General features: G+C 37.1%; 3 protein-coding genes across 5 annotated transcripts; 1 reads left to right on the top strand and 2 right to left on the bottom strand.

Annotated features, from left to right (window-relative positions):
• Positions 1 to 551: 551 nt before the first annotated feature.
• LOC103420893 (transcription factor E2FC) lies at positions 552 to 5,117 on the bottom strand. Of its 2 annotated transcripts, XR_011583811.1 has the most exons (14): positions 4,603 to 5,117; positions 3,433 to 3,673; positions 3,184 to 3,269; positions 2,967 to 3,055; positions 2,832 to 2,886; positions 2,658 to 2,710; positions 2,521 to 2,571; positions 2,379 to 2,427; positions 2,210 to 2,275; positions 2,058 to 2,134; positions 1,712 to 1,919; positions 1,552 to 1,609; positions 1,278 to 1,389; positions 1,168 to 1,238 (listed from the first exon to the last, which is right to left on the bottom strand). XR_011583811.1 is itself a non-coding variant. In XM_008358931.4 (13 exons), exons 1-13 carry the CDS (start codon positions 4,849 to 4,851, stop codon positions 1,382 to 1,384), a joined length of 1,290 nt encoding a protein of 429 aa, XP_008357153.3. In that variant the 5' UTR covers positions 4,852 to 5,117; the 3' UTR covers positions 552 to 1,381. The 2 variants fall into 2 exon arrangements, 1 of the variants encoding a protein (XP_008357153.3); XM_008358931.4 differs by having other exon boundaries at positions 552 to 1,389.
• Positions 5,118 to 5,990: 873 nt separating this feature from the next.
• On the bottom strand, positions 5,991 to 10,291 carry LOC103428595 (uncharacterized). 2 transcript variants are annotated; one of them, XR_011583539.1, is made up of 14 exons: positions 9,923 to 10,278; positions 9,706 to 9,833; positions 9,485 to 9,605; positions 9,317 to 9,398; positions 9,168 to 9,238; positions 8,913 to 8,954; positions 8,688 to 8,812; positions 8,386 to 8,479; positions 8,174 to 8,276; positions 7,917 to 8,095; positions 7,735 to 7,840; positions 7,533 to 7,619; positions 6,224 to 6,390; positions 5,991 to 6,183 (listed from the first exon to the last, which is right to left on the bottom strand). XR_011583539.1 is itself a non-coding variant. In XM_008366710.4 (13 exons), exons 1-13 carry the CDS (start codon positions 10,051 to 10,053, stop codon positions 6,304 to 6,306), a joined length of 1,356 nt encoding a protein of 451 aa, XP_008364932.3. In that variant the 5' UTR covers positions 10,054 to 10,291; the 3' UTR covers positions 5,991 to 6,303. The 2 variants fall into 2 exon arrangements, 1 of the variants encoding a protein (XP_008364932.3); XM_008366710.4 differs by having other exon boundaries at positions 5,991 to 6,390; positions 9,923 to 10,291.
• An 8,049-nt stretch (positions 10,292 to 18,340) lies between these two features.
• On the top strand, positions 18,341 to 21,548 carry LOC103428594 (uncharacterized). Its single transcript, XM_008366709.4, has 3 exons — positions 18,341 to 19,071; positions 19,243 to 19,343; positions 20,549 to 21,548. The coding sequence occupies exons 1-3, from the start codon at positions 18,551 to 18,553 to the stop codon at positions 21,217 to 21,219; spliced, it is 1,293 nt and encodes a 430-aa protein (XP_008364931.3). The 5' UTR covers positions 18,341 to 18,550; the 3' UTR covers positions 21,220 to 21,548.
• The last annotated feature ends 3,425 nt before the right edge of the window (positions 21,549 to 24,973 follow it).

Raw genomic sequence — 24,973 nt, 5'->3', positions numbered from 1 at the left:
CAGATTAAATAACGACCCCACAATTACCTCCCTCATGTAATATGTCACCACCTACTAATTTTATAAAACACATAACCTTAGATCAAAATGTCAGACCATGTGACATGTATGAACAAGATAATAACTATACTATTAGTATTATTGATTCTTCGATTATGTAATTGTTTGATATCGTATCGACATGCTTATAAGTAAAAGCCTACGTTGAAAGAATATCACGACATGACATCATCTTGTTGCGTTATATAATCAATCAACGAGTCAACCGAACGAGTAAGACCTAAATGGACCTGATACACCATCACAGTTGCAAGTCAATCCAATACCGCAATGTCATGTAGGGTGAAATTAACAAGTGACACTGTTATTGGATCATAACAACACCGTAACGGTATACCTATCATTCCAAGGTGTTCTCTAGGCTCGCTGAATATGAGCTTCTGCCAAATCTGGGCCTTCGAATTCGCCAAAACGTGGGGAATGTAGCTTCAGAAACACTGTATTTCTCGACTTTTTTTTTTAATGAACAAAAGATTAGACGAGATTAGCTCTTCACTAATGATGACGTGCGAGGCACGTATTTCTCATTGACTTAGATTATGCATAAAGCTAATTCAGACACTGCTGCAAAATCATTGGGGAAAAAAAAAAGGAAATTTCTAATTAATTTAGCAACTTCCATCCAATGTCTAATGTTTACGATCTGGTAGTAGGATGTCTTCCCCTTCGGCCTTGCCTTCCTCGGCTTATTGTTGACTCCGATGACCCTACCGGACTTTATTCCCAACGCTTGTTCATAAGTAACCGAAACAAGCTAAACCACATACGAAATTATTTTGCATTCACCAGATCGTAGCTTTAAGCCTCCCCTCCAACGAACAAAGATTCCCAACTATCACGCAACCGGAGCTCCAAAATGCAAACAACTTCTTTCGTTCATCTATAGAAAGCAATCCTCATCTGCATCTCTGAACGCGGAAACTTGATCTTGAAAAACTTCATCAAAACCCCTACAACTGCCATATCGTTTTATCCATCCCTCGACAAAGTCGATAAGCTATGGTTCGACTAAAACTCATCATTCCTCAGTCTTCAGATGACACATATAGGCTGCCTAAATGGTCAGGCAGCCATCTAATTGGCATCCTCGCCGCACATTATCAAAACTTTCCAGCAGTAACTATAGATTATACTAAAACAATAGAAAGTTCTAACTACACCTTTGTATGGCAAAACAAGAAGAGAATATGGTATATCCCTCATGTCGTCTGGAACAATCAACTACCTGATTCCATTTACACTACGGTCAATGTTCATTGCCCAACGCTGCGCTACTCTTCTTAGAACGGTCTTGAAGGAGGTTTTTGCTTTGGGTCCGTGCCTAATTCGCTGTAGGTTCCAATATAGAAAGTCTTTAGTAATTCCCCGTAAGCCTACATGGCCACATCTAATCCAAATCTGATTTGTTTTTACAAGGAGAGGTGGAAGATGCAGCCCTCGGCGATTAATTCTAAAAGATTTGGGGCAAAAGAGAGGAAGGAAGTTGCTTACCCCATAGATCTGTAAGGCTAACATCAGGTTCTGATCTAAACCAATAATCATCATTGGCCTGCAAAAATTATCATTCACAAATCAGTTAATTAGGTTAACTATGACCGATGATAGATACATACTAAGTACACTTCAGAAGCTACATGGAAGAAAAACTTGCATCGAAATGTGAAGGAATAATCTTCTGAATCCCAGAAGATGCCTCTGAGCTTGGTAATCTGAGAGTTTCACAAGTATTTTTCTCGCCCTGATGACATGAAGACATCCCTCCATCTTCCGCATTGCAATAGTCACTACGATTGCAAGAAGATGAACCCGCTAATTTTGCTTTCTTCAAAACAATACTCTCGAGTTGACATTGGTATTTGCTACAAATATTGAGAATAAAGGTTACACACCAAAGTGTAAAAACGTAGCCTATGCATGTAATTCGGAAATAAATTCTGCGACATATGTTTGTGACCATCCATATAGCTTTAGCCTATGCAGGGAAGAGAAATTAATACCTCAAGAGATACACATCTATAGGTCCTATCGTGCTTTTGACAATCATCCTAAACTGCCTTTGTTGAAAAGAAATATCCTGATCAATCAAAAACTGAGTTAGCTATTAATGCTATTCCAAAATTCACAAACCACATCCGTCGAAGGTACCCACCTCATCAGGATCAACAACTTCAATATAACTAGCTTGAGGAGCTTTTATTGCAATAAGTGTTTGATTCTGTGACAACAAAACCAGTAAGAAAACAGTGAGATTCATGAACAGGTACAAAAATAAAGCACTATGTAATTAAAGTTTTTAAGTTTCACAGGAAAAAACTGACCTGGAAGCAATGAAGACTTGAAATATCTTCCTCCGTAAAAAATAAGTACCTAAAAAGTGAGATGTTAGCGGATTATAAAGTATTAAAAAGATAAAAAGATGTAACGTTGATGCAAGGAAAGACAACAGGATTGAGACTATACTTTTTATACTTTTCATCTTGCTCCAGGGCCCTTAGAAGCTCTTGCTTTTCCCTGGAAAAATAACGTCTTGATAGCTCAACATACAAGAGAGATCAGAAAACATCTCAAAGCGTCTGTTTAAATTCTAAAGAACCAACCTTATGGCGTCATCAAGCCTGCATTCCTCCTCAAATAGACTTTCAACTTCATCCTGAAACAAAACCAAAAGTTCTGTGTTGTTAGATCAAATCATGCATAGAAAGTATCAAACAAAGGGAATGAGCAAGAAGTTAACTAATGAACACGATCCAAGTGATTATAATTGAAAGCACCTTTAGTCTAGAAACATGATCATCCAGCTCGCATGGTGTCGGCCCATCATATCCCCTGTCATTAAAGTGCACTGGTCAGATCAATCCATACATAGAAAGTATCAAACAAAGGGAAGCGAAGATTGATAAAATTACTTCCAACGTATGTGATTCTTTGAAGTTTTCTCTACCAAATTTATTCCTTCAAGAACGTTCGTAATATCATATATCCTCCTCTTTTGAACCTGTAATAACCAATATGGTATAAACAATTACACAAGGAAGATTTGATATGTTATTACCCAGACATGAGATATAACACCAAGTGCTTGTTAAAGTCTCAATACTATGATACCAAAGACATTTGATATACCTCCAACACCTCTGCTGTTCTATTCAAATCAAGGGTTCTATCCTTGGCCTCGTAAATTAGCTTGATAAATTTCTTGGTTAACAAGCCTGCAAACAACATATTACATCCCTTATTAGCCTTGAGCTACACATACAGGGAAAACGTCAATACTCAACAGCACATACTGAATGAATGCCTGTAATAAGTGTTCTAAGTGTGCGCATAGTTAGAGGGATAGCTCCAAATTATTTCTTTTTAATCTCAACTTACCTAAAGAGTTGTCAAAACGGCAACCAATAGCTTGAGCTGGACCCAGACCATTACAAAAGTCCGCAGTTGATCTTTGAGTCCCAACTTTGGTATGCTTAGGAACCTTTAGTTTACCATTATGCTTTGCACTTGAGCAGGACTGTGGTAGAGGTAAGATACCCTTCATTACCTTGCTTGGTCCAGCAGCAGCTTCTTGCCCACCAATCTGAGCGTCGTTATCTATTTCCTGTTTTGGTCTCAACTGCAGTAATTATTGTATATTTAGAGATGTGGAAAAAGAATACACGAGCAGGCTAAAAGTATGCTATGAAACATTTGTACAACACAACCATAAAATGAACAGAAATCGCATTCAGACACACCAGCAAGTGCTCTCAAAGACAAGTCATGCATACTTTAACTAACAGCGACATTCTCAAGTCTTTAACTAAAGAGATACATTGCGATTGTATAAGTTGTGCAATTTTATAGTTCATATCATTGAGATTGTAAAGAATGTTACTCGCTCACGCGTTTAACTAAAGAGATACATTGCGATTGTATAAGTTGTGCAATTTTACAGTTCATATCATTGAGATTGTAAATAATGTTACTGTCAGTCGCTCACGCGTGTACGGAAATTTATTACGGTAAGAAAAAAGGGAAAAAATCTCTATAAATCACAATAAAGAAGCCGATTGCGCAGTTAATGAGCGCAGACAGAATGGCCAATCGATCATTTAAATTAAAAAGGAAAAATTAAGCCGCCGTCCAATAAAATCCACGACTAATAATCAGCAACAACGAACTAAACAAACAATTAAGAAGCAGTAAAATCCTCTAAATCTTTCAAATACAATAAATCCAAAACCGAATCTTTGAAAACGAAGAAAACAACGACGGTGATCATACTTCACGGAATCAATAACAAACACAAAATCAATTCAAGAAATCTCAATCGAAAAAAGACGGCGCCGATGAGCTACCAGTACTAAACAAACAATTAAGCAGCAGTAAAATCCTCTAAACCTTTCAAATACAATAAATCCGAAACCGAATCTTTGAAAACGAAGAACAAGACGAAGAAAACAATGACGGTGATCATACTTCACAGAATCAATAACAAACACGAAGGCAATTCAAGAAATCTCAATCGAAAAAAAGAAGGCGCCGATGACGTGAAACGCTCACCGAAAGCTTAGCCAAAGCGGAACGGGCGTCCACGGTGGCGAGAGAAGCAGAAGCGTCGCCGGAGAGGCGGCAGCGGTCGGAGCCGTGGGAAGGAGCGAGAGCGGGAAATAACTGTGGGCGGAGACACTGGGAGGGAGGCAAAGGCGAGTACAGGTAGCTCATATGGCTCTGAGTCTGGGAGTGCGAGTGGAGGAGTTGGAACTGGAATTGCGACGGGCGGAGGAGGCGATTGGGATCCTCCGTCTCCATGGCGGAGGAGGGAGCAGCAGAAGAATTGAAGAGGAGGTAGGGTTTTCGTTTGCTAGTTTTGCGAATTTAATTAACTCTTAAATTTGTGAGTGTTTAAGTTTTAAAGGGAAGAAGGAAGCCAAACGCGAATGGAACTCGAAACGCGAGGAGAGAGAGGAAGCGGCGTCGGTCAAGTGACACAACAGCGGGAAACGCATGCGGGTGAGTTTCGAATGCGCTCGCCCCGCCTTTCTGCCGTCACCCTGAGAAATATTGTATTTGTGAGCGGTGGGCAACCTTTGGTTGTTTGGGCCTTCTTATTCATCATGGGCTTGGGCCTTTTCTCCAATATATATACTAGCAGATGCCCACGTGTACTGTGTGCGGGAACAATTTTATATTATTTTGTTTTTTTTATTGAAGAGTGTGATTAATTTTTAAAATTCTAAAAAAACAATTCGTTTATGAAAAATGGGGAAAGGATTCTTTCCGGATCCCTTCCTCATAATCTATCAAATTTGGAGATCCAGATCATTGAACTTTGATTTAACAGCTAAAATTATTATAACTTTTAAAATAAACTTGTATTTATAACTATTTAATCAAATTTTAATGAACTGGATCCTTAAACTTAGTGAATTAGGTGGAAAAAATCTAGAGAGAGGATTCCTTTCCAAAAAAAGGGGACAAAATGGGGCAATTACTTCTGACATGGGCATATTTTTTCTTTTCTTTTTTTTAAATAGGGCATGATATGCTTACATGGCTGTGAGGTTAGTGTAAAAAAATCAAAATTTTATGTTGCATGTAATTACTAAATTGCCCTTTTTGTTTCTTTTTACTCAGTTTTGGTGAAGATTGAAATGGTAATTTACGAAGAGCTCTATTAATAGGTAATTTAGTATACCCTGTTAAAAAAAAGTTCCTTACCTACCATATATACCACTTGTCAATAAAAAAACTTCTTTACCATGCGCAATTCAGCTAAAAATTTATTTTATAAAAATATATTATTGTATAAAAATAATAATAATTTATACTACGAACTCTCTTTTTCAATTAATTTTTTTATACATAATTAAAAATTATTAAAAAGAGAAATTATGGACATTAAAATAATTTCGCATGCCTTTTTCCTATCAATAGAACTCTTTGTCAACTAAAAAAACAAATAGAAATACCATTATACCCATCCAAGCAAAATTAACAGAGTAATATTTTCCGATAGAAACTTTAAAATCTGAAATTGCAAGAAGAAATGGAGCACAGAACACAGATTGCAAATCCTGCAAGGAAAAAATTTGCAGTAATTGCAGGTTTACAGATAAACAGAAGACGAAAAGCTGGTTTCGCCTGCGAACACAGATTGCACAGAACACAGAACACAGAACACAGATTGCACGCAGTGGTTTCGCCTACGAACATCCATATAACAAGTAATCGCAACTCGGCCGCGTGATTTTGTTCTTCAAATCAGTTCGATGAAATCTTGGTCCCGCTGAGAATATACCCGCCGAATCCATTCATCTGCATGCATGGATGCGTTCTTGATGGAAGTACCTGAAACAATTATTTACAATCAGTCTCTAGAACGCATCAAATAAAGGCGTATAATCTTACAGAAACATTCAACCGAGAATTAACAATGGACCTGGCACAACGGCACACGAAAAATTAGCATTCCAACGTGGCCGGTGATGGTCCTCACAAAATCAACGGAATGGTTCATACTAAAATCATCAGATTACCACTTAAGTTGAGCTAGGCCACTTCCTCAACATTTCCAACTTACATCCTTAGCAACGTCTAAAATATCGATATTATCCTGATATTTCTATCGAAATTTCCGTATTTTTGGACTACCGATATTTCCGATATCATCGATATTTTAGACCTTGATAGGAACTCTATATGGTACTAAGTCACTCATGTATCTTACCATGCAATGTATAAAGTGTAAAATATTGTACTAATTCATTATATATAAATGATTATGGTGTGTTTAAACTTCTTTTATTAATTAGTACATATTTTCTACACTCACAATGTTTGCCAGTTTGCTATATAAAAAAAAGGTCATACCCAGTGCACAAGGCTCCCGCTTTACTCAGGGTCTGGGAGAGGTGAATGTCGGTTAAATCCATCATGCAATGCATTTCCTTCCAATTTTTTGTGATAAACTAATAGATAATTGACTAAATAAACATCCTACAAAGTTTCAATAAAAATTTCCAAGTTTTTCTTACAATTTCCGTGGTTTTTATTCAATTTTTATCGATATCGATAATATCCCGATATTTCCATCGAAATTTCTGTGTTTTTGGACTACCGTTATTTCCGATATCATCGATATTTTAGACATTGATTCTTAGAAATAATTCTCCGGCATACATGTTTACGCTGGAGATGACAGACGCTGGCCGTGACTTCACCCTATGGGCAATCTTATCTTAAATATTTTACTCAAGTTCTTGTCCAAATTTAAATTTTGATTGGCAGATCTCTCTCTGACACACACACACACACATGCATGTAGACAAATTGTATGCATTAAAATAACTCGCACAGAATCTCTGTTTTCAGATTCATTTAACCTACACAAGTTTCAAAAACTGGAGTTCTAATAGCAAATGACGTTAAAATATATAGAGATCTTTAGAACTCGCAGACCAGATCAGATACATAAATAAGACCAAACCAACCTGATATTCGCGCAACCAAGGTTCTGAAATTTGCAAGCCAATCGCCATTTTCCTCGTTTGTAAATTATGCATGCATGTCGCAAGAGGCTGCACATCAAAGAGTATAACGGACTTAGTTTAATCGTCTACAAAATCCAAAGATACTAAATTCGTATATGAAAAATTATTAACTTGGTAGGATCAAGCATTTGAAGCTAAAAACCTGAAGATACTGATGAAAAATAGCAAACGGAGCAGAATTTGACAATAGTGGCAAGATCTCTTTAAGTAAGCTCCAAGCATCCAGCTCTGGTGCTGCTATTATTAAACTGCAAAATGAATGCAGAACTATCATCCAGATGCTACTTTCAACTAGTAAACTACACACGCGACAACAATATTTACCTAGAGAAACCATTCTCTTTCCACGAGCTGATGATTTCCTGTGGTGCTTTTTCTCCCAGTTTTGCTGGTTTGGACATTTTAATTACCGGAGAGCTAGTATACACAGGAATAGGATCCGATATCACATTTTCAGATGTAAGAGATGCTTCTTCCATGCTAACTGCTGAAGAAATTTGGTCCTGAAAATAGAGTACCCAAAACAATTACGAAACTGCAAGACAAAGAAATCTGCAAACAAAAAATGAAGCGCCACTCACATTTGACTGAATTTCCATATTACCAGACTCCGCTTCCTGACTTGCTGGTTTTTCAATTCCGTTTTGGACAGATAATAGGTCCGCGAGAGGAGACCTCACAATCCTGTATAAGCAACATAAATACAAAAATATCTCAAAAGTTGGTTACATAAGGAGTGTAAAATTTCATCTGACAACATTTCCTATAAAAAGTAACTCAAAGGCAGATGTACCTCTTGCAAATTTCATCTCCAAAGTTGAATATCCTCGATATATCCATAGAATAAGGCGACCCACTAAGATATGTATTGCAGACATAGCCCGTACCTGTCAAACATACAGAAGCATTAAAAATGTGAAATGTCATAACAATGTTGCAATTGCAATCACACAAAGTAGCCATAACAAACCGACTCTATTTTAATTGGATATATCCAATTCACTTCAGTTTCACTACTTCACCACCCATAAATCTGTGTAAATTAAAAAACTCAAAGCAGCAAATAGCAAAGGGAACTTGGGGAGAGCAGCAGACCTCCTAAACGCTCTGCTACAGCACCAGTTAGAAGTCCTCCAACCATATCCACTATGAGGACATCAGAATTTGCAGAAACATTAGCCATGGAAAGAAGAAGAGACAATGTATCCATTCGCAAGAATCTGAACCAAAGGCAAACATATGATACATAAATTCTGAGCAAATAACATGAGAAAGTAGTTTACCAAAATAGAGGAAAACTCATAACTGGCTAGTCCTTACCCAATTTTATTCGGATACTTCTTTAAGTACGCCTCACATATACTGAGAGAAACAGAAAAGAACAAGAAGTGAGTAAAAAGAATATGAGATTTGGAAATTATAGATGGACATTCAGAACAGCAGCCAAAAAATTGCTAATTGCGGAGATATCATGGCGCTTCATGCATATAATTAAATCATTTCGGAAAGTTCTTGCCAATAGAACAGCAATATGACTTCAAAATAAAGCTCCTGCTTCCAGAAATAAGAGGTAACCTTCTAGTGAATGGGCGCCTCATAAGTACAATGGGAGCATATTTCTTTTGCTTCTTAAGCCTATACTTCTCCTGCAGACAACAGAACGACATGAAATCAGACCACCTTCTCATATGAACACAAAGTGGCACTCGAACGATCTACATTACCTGTGAGAAAACAGTTTTCTTCTCAAACGTCGCGCTGTTTGCAATGAGAGCTTCAACTATTTCATCCCCCGTTGCACCCTGCCTGCATTTATCATTGTATAAGTCCACCAAAAAAAGTACAAAAGGAGCCCAAAATACAAACTAAATCTCTGATTAATTTGTTCTCACTGTCGCATCGCGTTAATGTCTTCTCCGGTTAGGCTCTGCGCCTTATTGTTATCGACTAATGCTCGATTATCTCTAAACTCATCAATTGATTGACCATCACCTTTTTCTTGAACATTATTAACTGAATAAATAGGCAAATATCAAGCAAAATAACACAATGTCATCATCCCAAATTCCACATTAACACAAAATTTTGAACAAATTAAAGTTAAAAACCAAACCTTCCGTGGACGGAGTGTACCGGGCCAAATACGGGCCTTCGGCTCCATTTTCGACCCGAAAGAAAGAGCCAAAGGGGCAGCCAATCAAAGGCTGCAGAGAGCAATTCTTATTCCCAATTTTCAATTTCCTGCACATCCATTCCGCATTCAACCGTAAGAATTCTCAACAACCCCAAAAAAAAGGCACAAATTTGACTGAGAGAAAAATATGACTTACGCTCCGGCGGAGAGGCGGGAGAAAACCAAACGGTCGCCGTCGTTGATGTCGAGCAAGACGGAGCAACCGTCCCAGGTGGACCTAGGGTTTTCAGATGAATCGATTTGGGGCTTACTTTCAGAAATCTCCATTCTTTTGTATCTTTTACTGAATTTTGAAGGGAAGCAGTAAGTACAACTACAAGCTTAAAACCCCAACGCTCTGAGTCTCTGACAGTGAGCTTAGCTAGGGTTTTAGTTCACAGTTCGGCGATGACGACGACGACGCTTCCTTTTCTTCCAACGACGACGGTTTTTTCGGGTACGGTGAGGCCCGCGAGAATTAGAGGTTCGAACATTTCGCGGGTGTAGCGGTGGGTAGTTTGGGCCCAATAACCTGGAACCGGCGGATTATCTGTTAATTGAAGTAGTGGGCCGAGATTCCAGCCCGATAACCCAATCCAATAATCGCATACGATGAAAAATAAAGAAAGCATAAGGGTGGTATCCGCACAATTCATTTTACCTTTCAATTTTATTTTTTTTGTTAGTTTCTATTATTTGATCATTTTTTATTTATTTGATCGGACGGACAAAAATTAAGAGGTGTGTGAATTGTAAATATGAAGAAATGTAGAAGCATAAGCAGAGTTTTAGAGAGAAAGTAGAAGAAGACAGAGAGAGAGAGAAATAGGAATTTTGTATTTCTTAATGATCAAGTTTACAATGATTCATGTGAAGCTTTTATACTCACAGCAGTACAATACAATCTTTAACTATATTAACTACTGATAGTTATAACGATCTAATATACTATTGTAGTATTAAGTGACACATGTCCTAATCTCAACCATTCACTTATACACTTAACATGAATAACAAGACCCATGTAAAATTGATGAAGATGATTAGGATGGAATTAGTTATCCCCTAGTTGATCTGATTCCTCTTTTTTTTTTTTTTTTGTATTGGATTTTGTATGAAATTCGTAGGTTTCAAGTCACAAGTTATAGATTAGATATATAAACTACATAAGCACATAATAAAAGAAAGAAAATCTCCTAATTTTAATTTCTGTACAGTGTTGGATTTTTGACAAGATTGATTTAAATGAATAATTGTCTCATGTCTTATGAATTTTACATTTGTGTGATTATACTAATCAATTTAGTCAAGAATAGTAACACGTACTACCTCCTCACCACCACTGCCACTCTATTTCACTCTCTAAACGTTGCGAATGAGTTCCATATTAATGGAATGAGGGACCTTGCAACATTTCATTTTTAAGCAGAATAGTTGTTTTCATTTTCAAGTAGTGTTCCATTGATTACGTATTAATCAATATTCGATTGATATTGATTTTGATTGGTCTAAGGTTATCAACAACAAAAAATTTGTCAAAGTCACTTCCTTTCTTTTTGTCCAAGTTACTTCTTTTTTTGTCAAAGTTTCTTCTCTTTTTGTCTAACTCACTTCCTTTTTTCTTTGTGAGTTTTGGGAATATCCCCCTTCATAGGTCCGAGATCCACATCTATGAATTGAAAGGTCAGAATGATCAACTCTACAATCAATTGTTAGAATCATTAGGTCTTCAAATGAAATAAGTAAATTGGGCTACTCCCCATATTATCAATTGGTTTTATGATCGAACCTTAACTTTCTTCATGATATCAGAGCAAGTTGTCCCACATGTGAAGCCAAACGGTCACATGCACTCCATGTCATTCCGTTGTGTTGTCCACATGTTAGGCTTGAAAATTCGTCACCCCTGAGGGGGCATGTTGAGAATGAGTCTCACATTGATTGGATGATAGACCTTGTATTGACTTATAAATAAGTTAAGTTACTCCATATATTTCCAATTAATTTTATTATGGAACCTCAATTTTCTTCGTGTGATATTATACAACCAGAGGTACATTCCCCATTATTCATGTGACACAACCCGATTCTATTCAAGATTTTGCTTGCAAACAGACGACGTACTAGCATAGTAAGTAATATATATATATATATATATATATGAGAGGCACATGGCCTTACAAGACAATATCGAAGTGGTTGAAATGTAGCGTAGGTCAAGAATCTATATAGAGTGGAAAACTATACATATTCTATAGGGTACAATAAGAAAATACGAGGCACATGCCTGCCTTCACTTGTGGAGATATTGCTGGCCATAAACTGTGTGATGAACTTGTATTTACCAGTAACATTATCAATGATGATCTACATTGTCAATTCATGCAGTTTCTGAAGATAATATAAATATTGAGCAAATAAATTTCTATAAAATGAACAATGATTAACGATAAATTTTGTTGGTTAAGTATATAGTCCACCACCAATATCACTGATATTGTCTCAACTTAAGCAATTATTATTAGGTGTTAGATTCTATCACAAAAAGCAGCAGCTATATTAAGAGTGGAAACTCTCAAATAATGATTTAGGTTTAAAAGAACAATGTACATAATAGCTAGCTATTAGCTAACTCCGAGAGAGGATCCTCGTGGGATCCTTTTTGTGAGGATTCCAGAGATACTTAAATCACATCCATTCATCGTATATCACGCGGTCAATTTTCGTCAGGTACTGTTTATATTCAATTTTGAATAAATAAAAATTTTATAATGATATATAACCGTACGATGTACAATGAACAAATGTGATTTGAGGATCCCCGAGATTCTTACAAAGAGAATCCGGCGAGAATCCTCACTCGCTAACTCCAGCACTAGTACTTTAAATCTGATTAATTATTTTCTTAATAATCTCCTTAATATGTATAATATATATATGGGTGAAAATTTGTTTAATATTATGTCGAGTACGGGTGAGATATGCAGAAGGGTTTGGTTCCCTGAGTTGGAGACCGACGCCACTTTTAAACACTACTTATCTTAAGGCAGTAGTTGGCCAGAACCAATCTCATTTCTAACTGCTCACAATATAATGCCCAATTTTCTCCTTAATTTTTCTAATAATTATTGGACATGTATATGCATTAGTATTACCACACGCGTGGGGAGCTAGAGCAGCTAACTTAACTGGACTCTGCTCCAAGCATATGGTTGGCCTTCCGTCTTTCCTGAACGATGTTCAAATTCACAAGTTCCCTTAATATTTTCCCGGATTATTTGTTTAGGGTTTCTTTATTGCGATCTGCTCGACTTCTCCTTTCATGTGTCGCCGTGTTTAAGTGCGGTCTGAACACGACGGATGATACATACGAGTTTATTTGTGATGGATGGATACATCGATCATACATGCGAAATGCATACGATTTTCATACATAGCTAGGAATCTCAAAAAAGTAACGTAGAGGACGAGCTGCATGCGACATATTGATCTTGTACTGGTATGTAGTGGGTCAGTCAGTTTAGCGGGTGGGGTTCTTCTTCCATCGATCAGGCAACATGCGAAAGCAGAGTTTGAAGGTTTATTTGCATGTGGCTGGTTCTGCAGGTGAGTGTGCTGAAATAAATAGCTGGCTTGTTAATTTCAGGGATGAAATGGATGTATCATATGTGAACGTGGGAGACATCGGAAGGTGGAATGGAGTTATACAGAGAATTGGAGTGAATCTGGTACTACAATCCAAGTAGTAGTTTCCTATTCTTTCTCCGTGTTTTATGTGGTGGAGGATGTTTCTTTGGCTACATGCACTTTTCCTTTTTCTTCCCTTTCGATTCTGGACCCATTTGATCATTATTTATACACACAAATTAACGGAAATTTCCGCAGCTTTAGGGGCAGTGTCTTCCCAGGCCCTCATCCAAAACGAAAAGAGAAATGATGACTCTCAAAAGTAGGACTCTCTGTCATCTCATAGTTTAACGTTAATTTTCGTACCAATATTATTAGACGTTATGCCAAAAACAAAAGATGGTGGACGGTCCTTGGAGAGTCCTATTTTTGAGAGAATCTACTTTGCATTTCTCAAAATGAAACTACACGTGTTTAAAACTGGCTCATTTAGTACTAAGGTTTTCTGGTATTCTTCTTCACTTGTAAATAAGAGGTCTTAGGTTCAAATCACGTGGATGGTGAATTCGATACCAAATTAGGTTGCCCATTGTGTGGCTTCCGAACTCCCCTCCTCCTAGTATAAAATATATCATTGTACTAAAAAAATAAAAATATTATTTGGCCATCTCCAACCGAAGAGTCCAGAGGGCCGAAAATAGCCCGAAAACGGTCTCCAACCGAAGGCCAGGCCAGAGGGTTTGTGGACCCCACTGGACGAAAAAGGCCATAAGGCTAACCGACCGGCCCAAACCAGACAGCCGACCGGCCCTGGGCTGGCCTCCAATTCAAATTTGAAAAGGCTAGTTGCTGACGTTAGCTAGCCATTATTATTATTATTTTACAATATTTGTTTTAAACCTTGTAATTTTTTCCCCTATAACTTCTAAATCATTAAACATTACATAACATTAAATAACATGAAACAACATTAAATATTATTAAACAACATTAAATAACATTAAACAACATAAAAATTATACACATAAAACAAACATTTAACAACATGAAACTTAAACTACATTTTTAAAAACATTTAACAACATAAAACATAAAACGGCTAGCTGACGTTACTTAGCCGTTGCATTTAGGGGTGGGCACGGGCCGGGCCGGGCCCAAATTTTGAGGAACCTGGCCTACCCGTTTTAAAATGTAATGGGCCGGGGCGGGCCGGGTAGAAGCATTTTGAATTTTGGACCCGGACCTAACCCTACCCGTTTCAAACGGGTCGGTTTAGGACGGGTCCAACTTTTTTTTTTTTTTGGGTCAAAGAAACTTCAATAACAACACAAAAATAATCACACAACATGAGGCCCAATTACAGACAACAAAAATGGACCCCAAAAGCAAACAGCAAAGCATCCCAAAACAAAGTTTTGAGCGCAACCTAGAACAAACCCTAACTGCCTGCATCCACTGCTGTCGCCAGAGTGCTGCATACCGAGCCTCCAACAGCCACCAGAATTCAAGTTGATCACAACCCCATAAATGGATGAAAAGAAGACTGGATCATCCTCCAAAGAGCACCCACGAGATTGCAGCCACCATTGGATCATCCTCATGGTGGAATGTTTCCATCAAATTGAAAAATATGTCAGTGAATTATTCAAAACAGCCAACAGTGGAATGAAAACAATACGAAAAACAAATGAAAGGGATATTCAATTTCAATTTCGATCCTATTGCACCAAACAGTGAAACCAAAATTAAAGAACATACACACATATATCAAATGAAAAACAAATGAAAGGGATATTCCTCCACAACCTTCATTGTGACAGCTACAAATCTTGTATTCCCCAACCATAAATTTAGAACCCAAAACATAATATATATCATTCCTGATTCAAAAAACCCAAAAATTCACATAAATAACAAACGCCTAATTCAAAATTACCAAAATTATAGCAGGCGACGACGGTGATGGGGTGATGATGATCGCAACGGCGGTGCTGTCATCTAAGAATCGAGATGGGTGGATGAGGTTGGTGTTGTGGAGGAATGTTGTTGCCTCATCTACTGGTTTTGATCTTCTTCTCTAATTCCGAAAAGCGGTGCACCCGACGAATAAGACGCAACCATCCCTTTCTGACCAATCTTCTTCTTCTTCACTTAGTTTCTTCCCTTTAAATTTCCCAGAGCAATCTGAAATATTCTAGCTAGAAACCAGCAAAACCCTACAACCAATTTATGAGTCCTTCCCAAATCAGAAACCTAAATTCGGGGAGTGGGAAAGTCTCAGTGCGACCGAGGTCTGAGAGATAAACTTTAGACTTGCAGAGATAAGAGGGGCGAGAGATTGAGTTGTAGAGGCGAGGGATAGAGATGAAAGAGAGGGAGAGTTTATGTCTGAGAGAGAGAAATTTTTGGACGAACAGGTTAAATCTCAGATTTTTTACGGTGGAAACGGTCCGGGTCGGGGACCCGTTTCCTCAGTAGTTAGAACTCACCCCGCCCCGCAATTAACATGGACCCGCCCCGCCCCGCCTCGTCCTGTTTCAGATTTTAAAAAATTGGACCCGCCCCGTACTCGCCCCGTACCCGCCCCGAACCGCTTATACCCGTCCCTACCCGCGGGTCCATGGCCTGTTTGCCCACCCCTAGTTGCATTTGAATTTAAGTTGTAGTTTTTAAATAATAAATTATGTTTGGTCCTATGGCTCTATGACCCTCGGTTGAAGACGGTTTTCTGTGAAAGGGCTAAAACGAGCCCTATGGCCCTTTGGCCCTCGGTTGGAGATGATAAGAAATATGGTCATGTACTGTTCATTAAAATATTAATTTATTAGAGGGTCAGAGGGCTAAAGCAAACCATCTTCGAGCCATCTGGCCAACCTTCGGTTGGAGGTGGCCTTAGTGACTAATGAAGGACAAATTATAGGTAAAACAGTCATACATACACATCACCACTTGTAAATGAATTAATTGTACATGTTTCATGCTTCACAAATCTCGTATTGAGAAATTTTTGTCAAGTTTTTTTCATTCATAATTTTCTGTTATTGATTCCTCGTCAAGTAAGAAGAACTTCGGCCAAAATAAATTGAAGGTTAGGTAACAAACTACGTACCTCTCTTTTGCTTAGTTACATGGTTAGAGAGGCTCGGAAGCCAGCAAGACTGCACGGTTCTACATTCTGTTTAGGTTAACTCAAATTAAATGCGTAACATCGGTTTGATAGATTCTTACATACAATCAGAGATATTCATCCTCTATATCTCACTCTTCTCTTATAACTGAGATAAGTTCTATATACAAGTTTCTCTCACCGTTAGCATGTGGATAGTTTCAACTTTTTCAATCCAAAAATGGCCCATCCAAAATTGAATCTTCTTCGAATTTCTGTGTTCAGAGCTTAAGGACCAGGAGATCCAGGCCGTTAAAGAGAGATTTGAATTCTTAGTTTGTGTGAAGTGAATTGGTTGAATAGGCTAATAATGACCGCATAATTTCATATGAGTGATCTAATTCTATTGATTCTGGAGCTACGAGAGGTCCGAAAATGATATCTATTCGGCCCATCCAAACAAAACTTTCAACTTTCAGTGCAAATGAAGTTGAAGAAAGTGAGTTGAATAAGAGAATAAACAAAAGACCAAAAAAGCACAAGAGAAAGGCTCCAACAAGACAGCATACAAGCACATCTGATCTCCAAATCCACGACAAGCCGACTAACCACACCGCACATGAAAATGTATTCTATCCTTCTTTGCTTCTTCTGGCCCACCGTACTCAAGTACCCCTCAATCAACCGTTGATTGAGTCGACTTAATGACAAGGTTAACCTCCTTATGCTTTAAAGGTTCTACTTCATTGTACATTAGACAAACATAGTAGGAAATCCAGAAAAAGAAGATTAAAATGTTTTATTACCAAAAAAGGCAATAATATTGATCCTCCACTCTTTGGTACATACCACGATTAAGCACAGTAGAATTTTCTCAACATAAAACTAATTAGAAAAAAAAGGTCATATTTTATCTAATGAGGGTGCATCCTACCATTATATGTGACACCCACTTATATTAGAGAGAGTGTAACCTCACAAGTCTCACATGCAATATAAAACTGTGTGTTAACAAGAATGTCAATTTTGTGCGTCTGAATAATAATATTTCTTTTTACAAGAGAATATCTTATTTATATTAATTTACTAGTATAAAGATTTGATTTTGATCAATTGTCCTAAATTATGAGTAACGTTTATATGAATCATGTCATGCAGTGTTATTATTTCACTTAAATTATAATGTGAATTTTTTTATTAATATACATCTTAAAAATAAAATATATCTATTGTATCATCTACCTATATGAAACTCACAAAAATTGTAACACTAAGTGACCGTTTTGTAGTTGTTATTACATAGGGTGAACTGCATGAATTATCACTATAATGAAAATTAGGCCCCTGCATTATTTTTGGATAAAACAAGTCCCTTAATTCATTAAACTACTAATTTCATCCCTAATATTATATAAAATCTATTTTATCCAATTTTTCGTCAACTTAAGTCACATGACACATTTTAAAGGGCATCGTCTTGTCTTGCCTGTAAGCCCTTAACGTTGCATATAATTTACGAATCTAAAGTCTAATTTACCCTCAAGGTTAACTCCATACACTATATCTTTGAAAAAATTAGTACTTAAACTATGAAAAATTATCAGTTTACCTTTTAAAATGTGTCACATGCAAGTCACGTAACTTAAATAGAAGAAAAATTGAATAGAATAACTTCAAATATAATATTATGATGTAATTGGCAGATTATATTAGTTTAAGGACTGGTTTTTTTGAAAAAAAAAATTTAATTTTTAATTTTTAATCCCGATAATAATTTAATTAGAGACTAAATCAGCAGTTTACATGTTGCATATATAGAAAAGTTTGTCCAAACCCTCAGATGCGCTTTTGGTTTTAGTTATTTACCCATCTCGGATCCGTCTTCCACAGCTCCACTACACAAAGCTAATCAAAGTTCAAAAAAGTCTTAAGTCCTCTCTCTCTCTCTCTCTCTCTCTCTCTCTCTCTCTCATATATATGAAAAGAGCAGAGACCTCGTTCTCCAATTCTGAAATATCACTTCTTTAATTTCTCGGTGATCTACTTCTTCCTATGGCTCTCTTCCCTTTTGCACCAGAGGCCACAGAGCCCAAGAAGAAAGAAACGCCACCATCAAAACGCAGGCAAAAGCAGTCGTCTTCAACCAACAAAAAGCAGCAAAAACCACCATCCTCCTCCTCCTCATGGGACCACATCAAGAACCTCCTGACCTGTAAACAGATCGAAGGGTCTAGAGTACACGACCCATCGAAAAATAATATTGTCGGTGGCGCAGCTGCCAGCCACGGTGGAGGCTACTCGAAGGTGGGGTCATCCTGCAGCTCCATATGCAGCTTCAGAGATGTCGTTCATGGGAACACTAGGGTCGTTCACAGAGGTGACAGCTCGTCGCCCGAGAGTAGCACTCTGGGTCAGGAAACCGGGTTACTGGCTCGGAAACCTGCAACTCGGTCAATCAGATCCAACGGTTCTGGTTCTTCTGCTGCTTACCAGACGTCATCATCCTCCAGAGGAATGCAATTCCGGAAGCTCTCTGGGTGTTACGAGTGCCACATGATCGTTGACCCTAGCAGGTAGATATTAATTTGCACATTTTTTATTTATAAACCTTAATTTAGCTAACTTAGTAGTATGCTCATTTTTTCACTGAAGTTCGAGTTTTTGTCCCCGTAATTTAGATTTTAATATAGTCTAAAATACCACTTAGAAAAAAAATAAATTAAAATACTCTTATGTTTATACAGGTACCCAGTTCCTAGGTCTACTATTTGTGCTTGCTCTCAGTGTGGAGAGATCTTCCCAAAGGTGGAGAGTTTGGAGCATCACCAAGCAATTCGCCATGCTGGTACTACATAATCTATTTTTCACACGAAATTAATCATTTTCATGCTGAATTTCCTTTAATTATTTCATGGTTTATTTATTTTATAGGCAATATACTTTTCTCATGATTTATTCTTTCAAATTTCCATCATATGTTATTTAAATTTTTTTACATAGAAATAGTGAGTTTGTATGGCTATATATGTGATAAAGTGCACGCAACCACGTCTCCATATATAGTTTCTGATATTTTATTGATAGCCTCTTTGTTTGGCTAAAACTTTGTGCACTCTTACAAGCTAATTTTGAGTTAAAATTGTGTTTTAGATCAGTTAGCTAAAATAATGTATATATCTTCATATTGTTAATTTGAATTTTATTTTTCGTAAGTTCGAGCGATTTTGAATATCATTTTATTAAAAAAAAATACTGGTAAAATTGAGAAAATAATCAAATGAATTTTTTTTTCGTGCATGAATAAAAAATTGTGCTTCTTAATTTACCGCGAGTCTTGCATCTGGCATATAACTAATCATAAAGGCGGTCAACTTGAGTACAAACCTACAGCTGTCCATGCACAAACCGAATAAATGATTCTCTGTTGTAAGGTGGCCTGCCTTAAATAACTGGGAGATGAACTTGTATCTCGCCTAATAATACCATACAATGTTTTATGTAAAGTTAATATAACGACGTATTATTAAGATAATTTGAACGTCGTTTAATTGTAACTTGTTTTCATGTATATTTTGTTTTTTATAAGAATTTTTTTAATATGTCGAGAATATAATCCGATTCATCAAGTTGAAATTATGTATTAATATATTTGGTTTACTGGTTATGTTCCCGGACATTGAAAGTTTTCTCTTACATCATTTACCCCACTTGTGACGGCGAATACTCAAAACTCAACCATCACGACCCCACCGACAAGTAGAAAATAAATACTATCATTAATAGGAATCATTTTCTTTTACAAATTCTATAACTTTACCATATTTGAATAAGATTCCATAATATAAAGAGAATTTTAACGAAAAACTCATTGTACTATTTACTTTAACGAAAAATTATATTTTTACACTAAAAAGTCAATCATGTTACTATTCATTTTAACCTTTATTTTGTCCTTATCGTTAAAACTTAAAGTTTTCAAACATTTTTCATTAGTTTCTTTTAATATAAAAGTATCTAAAAGTAATAATATCTTAACTTGTATTTGTACAGTATCGGAGCTTGGCGTCGAAGATTCCGGCCGAAATATCGTGGAAATAATCTTCAAATCAAGCTGGCTCAAGAAAGACACCCCCTTCTGCAATATCGAACGCATACTAAAGGTACAAAACACGCAGCGTACGATTCAACGGTTCGAGGACTGCCGTGATGCAGTGAAGAACCGTGCGCTGACAAGCACGCGGAAGAACCCTAGGTGCGCGGCAGACGGGAACGAGCTGTTGCGGTTCCACTGCACCAGCATCTCGTGCACGCTCGGCGCACGTGGCTCATCCAGCCTGTGCGACTCCGTACCTGGCTGCGGAGTGTGCACGATCATCCGTCACGGCTTTCAAGGCAAAGCAGTGGCGGAAGGTGATCAAGGTGGTGGGAGCAAGGGAGTGCGGACCACTGCCAGCAGCGGTAGGGCTCACGACTCGTTTAATTGTACGGACGGGCGCAGGGCCATGCTGGTGTGCCGTGTCATTGCTGGCAGGGTCAGGCGCATTGCGGACGATGCGCCACCGGAGGAGGATGGCTTGTCCCAGTTGCCGGCTGCTGCTGGCTCCTACGATTCTGTAGCCGGATTCGCTGGAATCTACTCCAATCTCGAGGAACTTGTTGTTTATAATCCGAAGGCCATCCTCCCATGCTTCGTAGTCATTTACAAGGCTATGGAGTCGTGATTAACGTCGTAGTTAAAGTCGTATCATGCGTTAGTTATCTTCATTACATTGTGAGTATATGTTATTGATACGGTATACTAAGTCAATCATACATCACGGTGAATTTAAATACATTCTGATATAATGGTGATTGACCTAGAATACCATCACAATGTTATCTCGTTGAAAGAAAGTTCTTTTTCGAGCATGCTGTATCGACTAATATCAAGGGTCAACTTTGCTAACATCTACTACTTTATTTCTTTTTCATTTTTTTTATGTGTTCGTGTATATACATGTTTTTCTGTATCATTTTCATATGGTGATGCTAATGAGGCCTACCTTTTTTTTGTTTTTGGTTTTGTTTAGATTATAGGTTTGTTTAATGGATTTAGCAGCTTTAGTTCAACTGCTAAACTCCAAGTGTATTTGTTAAACTGTTTTATCATATGGGCAAGCTAATTTAAAATTAGTGTATCTAGAAACTATCTTGTTTTTGTCCTTTTTTATGTTTTTAATCTGCTGAAAACAATGAAAATTCATGTGATCGATGAATATTCAAAGCAACTATGCAACATTCAAAACGTAAGTGTCTACGTATAATATAATAATATAATATATATATATATATATATATATATATATATATATATATATATATATATATATTGATCTGTCAATCTTCAATGGATGCCTGGCTAGCTTATATCATCTGTGTCTAAATCACACACCTAAACCAAGAACTAGTCTTTATTTCGTGCTGGGTCTCCTTACACGAGTCATCACGTTTAAATTTATGAGAGGTCTTACTCACACTTGAAAGCCATGACCAATAGCCAGGAGTCCAAGACTAATAATAAGGGCCACACGTGAGATAATCTTTGTATTTACTGCATGGTAATTCTGGAGAGATTATTTATTTGAATCGTATTTTGTAGATTATATGATTTAGTTGTTGTTGTTGATGGTTGGATTCTTTGTTTAAATTATGGGTAATACTAGAGAAACTGTCTATTTAAATTATATGACATAGTGTGGTGGTTTATAATGTGATCTAAAAAATTAGTCTACCTAACATTTCTCTTAAATTATTACTACATGTAGTTATGTCTTGATGGAGGCGTTCATGTTTGACTTTGACCAATAAACAAAAACTCACCAAGTCACGAACTTCGTCATCACCAACTCCAAAGTAATTAACTGGTGTAGAACAAGTTCACTGTTATCACAGTGATAAATACGTATGTATAATATTATTGTATTGAAACATCACGATAGTAATAAAACAATGCATATATAGTTGACAGATGATAATTGCATGCACATGCAACATCCGCGAGTAGATGCACACTCACTATTACTTCTCATTGTTTGGAGTGTTTGAATTGAAGTGTGCAAAAGCCGATAAATTTATGGCATCAACGTAGTGATCGCTCATTGCAAGATTAAAACAAAGTTAAAATAGTTATGGCGGATAGTATATATAATTGGAAACAAGTAGCTAGGGTTTTGCAAAAATCATGTTTAATGTAATCCTCGTTGAGATTACTGACAAATCTTGCACGTACAATCATGTTAATGATAGATCAGTGGCGGTCCATAGTCCATACTGAAACTGTAATTTCTAATTAATTAAGGCTCGTGCCAAACTTTCTTCTACAGCCTAATTGGCAGTCCAACTAATCGTACTTATACTAATTAGTGTTAGCTAATAACTCAGCTACTAATAAATTAGAGGAAATGGGAGGAATGGTCCCTGAACTATACTCGAATTGTAGATTTGATCCCTAAACTAAAAAATCATTAGATTTGGTCCCTGAACTTAACAAAATGTATAGCATTGGTCCCTCTATACTAACACCGTGAGATTTTCCGTTAGTTTGATGACGTGGTCTTTGTGGGCTCCATATTTTTGTTCACTAAATGCCATGTGGCTTAAAAATTCAAAATAAAAATAAATACAAACATAGAAAAAGAAAAAAAATAAAAAAGTAAAAGTTATCTCTCTCTCTCTCCCGTCTTCCCTTCTGCCTCAAAAAATTCAAGAAACCCAGAAAAGATTATCAAAATAAATACAAACATAGAAAAAGAAAAAAGATTAACAACCCCGAAGATCGAAACAAATTTGTGACTGAATCCACAACTTCTACCAAAATTCTGATTTCCCAAATTAAAATTATGTTGGGATCTCATCTGATTATTATGAAATCTAGCTCAAGATTCAATTGAACAGATTCTATCAAAATTTGCTAAAATTCTGATTGCCAAGAACTGAAATTTCAAACCCAGATTGACATAAATCGAATTCCGAACCCAAATCAACTCACAAATTCGGAATTTTATGAACCCAATTAAATCGAAGAAACTTCATAGCAAACAAAATGACATGGAAATTAAGTTGTAAGAAACAAGTGGCAAAGAGAAAACCTTTGGGCCAATCAGAGACGACCCTCTGCTTGAGCATATCGACGGTGGAGGCTGATGAGTAGCTGAACGGCCCGATATCGGTGCCGTCGTACAGCCGGAACTTTATGTCCACCAAATCCTCCTCCGGCATCTCTCTCAGTCAAGCCTTTGACTTTTGACTTCTCACACCTATGCATCGACCGATTGCTTCCACGTGTCCCCTTGCGCAGCACCCGATCGGGCCGAACAATTCAAACGCAATTTCCCTTCTTCTCTTTCTTCTATGGAGGTTGGAGGTGGGTACTGGTTGTTGGCGAGCCGATGAAGGAGAAGAAGAAGTGCAGCCGAACAATTCAAACGCAATTTCCCTTCTTCCCTTCCCTTCTCTCTCTCCCGTCTTCCCTAAACTAAAAAAATAAATACAAACGAAATCTTCTCACTTTTGATAATCTTTTCTGGGTTTCAATAATTGTTTCGATCTTCGGGGTTTTTTTTTCCGCTGTGCTTGTATCTGATCATTGGTAATTTGCTGGAGTTGTCTCTGATGGGGTTCTACGATCACGAACTCAGCTGGGGTTTGGAGGAGGCGAGGCAGAAGGGAAGACGAGAGAGAGAGAGAGAGAAAACTTTTACTTTTTTATTTTTTTTTCTTTTTCTATGTTTGTATTTATTTTTATTTTGAATTTTTAAGCCACATGGCATTTAGTGAACAAAAATATGGAGCCCACAAAGACCACGTCATCAAACTAACGGAAAATCTCACGGTGTTAGTATAGAGGGACCAATGCTATACATTTTGTTAAGTTTAGGGACCAAATCTAATGATTTTTTAGTTTAGGAACTAAATCTACAATTCGAGCATAGTTCAGGGACCATTCATCCCATTTCCTCAATAAATTAATTAGTAGATTAGCATGCATTGACAGGTTGATAATTATTGGAAGTCTATCAACCGAGGTCGATCGCTTTCTACACTTGAACTAATTAATTGGTTTAATTCTTAATATACTGAATTATTGTAGAAGAGAGATCAGCCGGGGCCAGCAGATGTTTGATTAGTATTATTAACCAGCTTAATATCCATCAACTCAGATGCATCCTCTCGGCTCTTTTCGCATTATGGGGGTTTCTGTTTACTATCGGGTTTTCGGCGAGACTCTATTCCTGTTACGCTCTTTTCAAAGATGGATTTTTCAGTGTGATCGAAATACGGGATGGTAAACTATGTGTCACTATATAAATAGCGAAATATGTATGTTAAAAAGTTAATAACTTAAAATATAAAATTTCCCACCACTTATATAAAAACACGTGGTGTACCACTTGTGTTCCGGTCACAATGAAAATTTTCTCTTTTTCGAATCATTTA

Source organism: Malus domestica, chromosome 08, assembly GCF_042453785.1.
Source record: "Malus domestica chromosome 08, GDT2T_hap1".
Lineage (NCBI taxonomy): Eukaryota > Viridiplantae > Streptophyta > Magnoliopsida > Rosales > Rosaceae > Malus > Malus domestica.
Note: the sequence above shows the minus strand (reverse complement) of the source record. Positions and strands in the feature narration are given on the sequence as shown.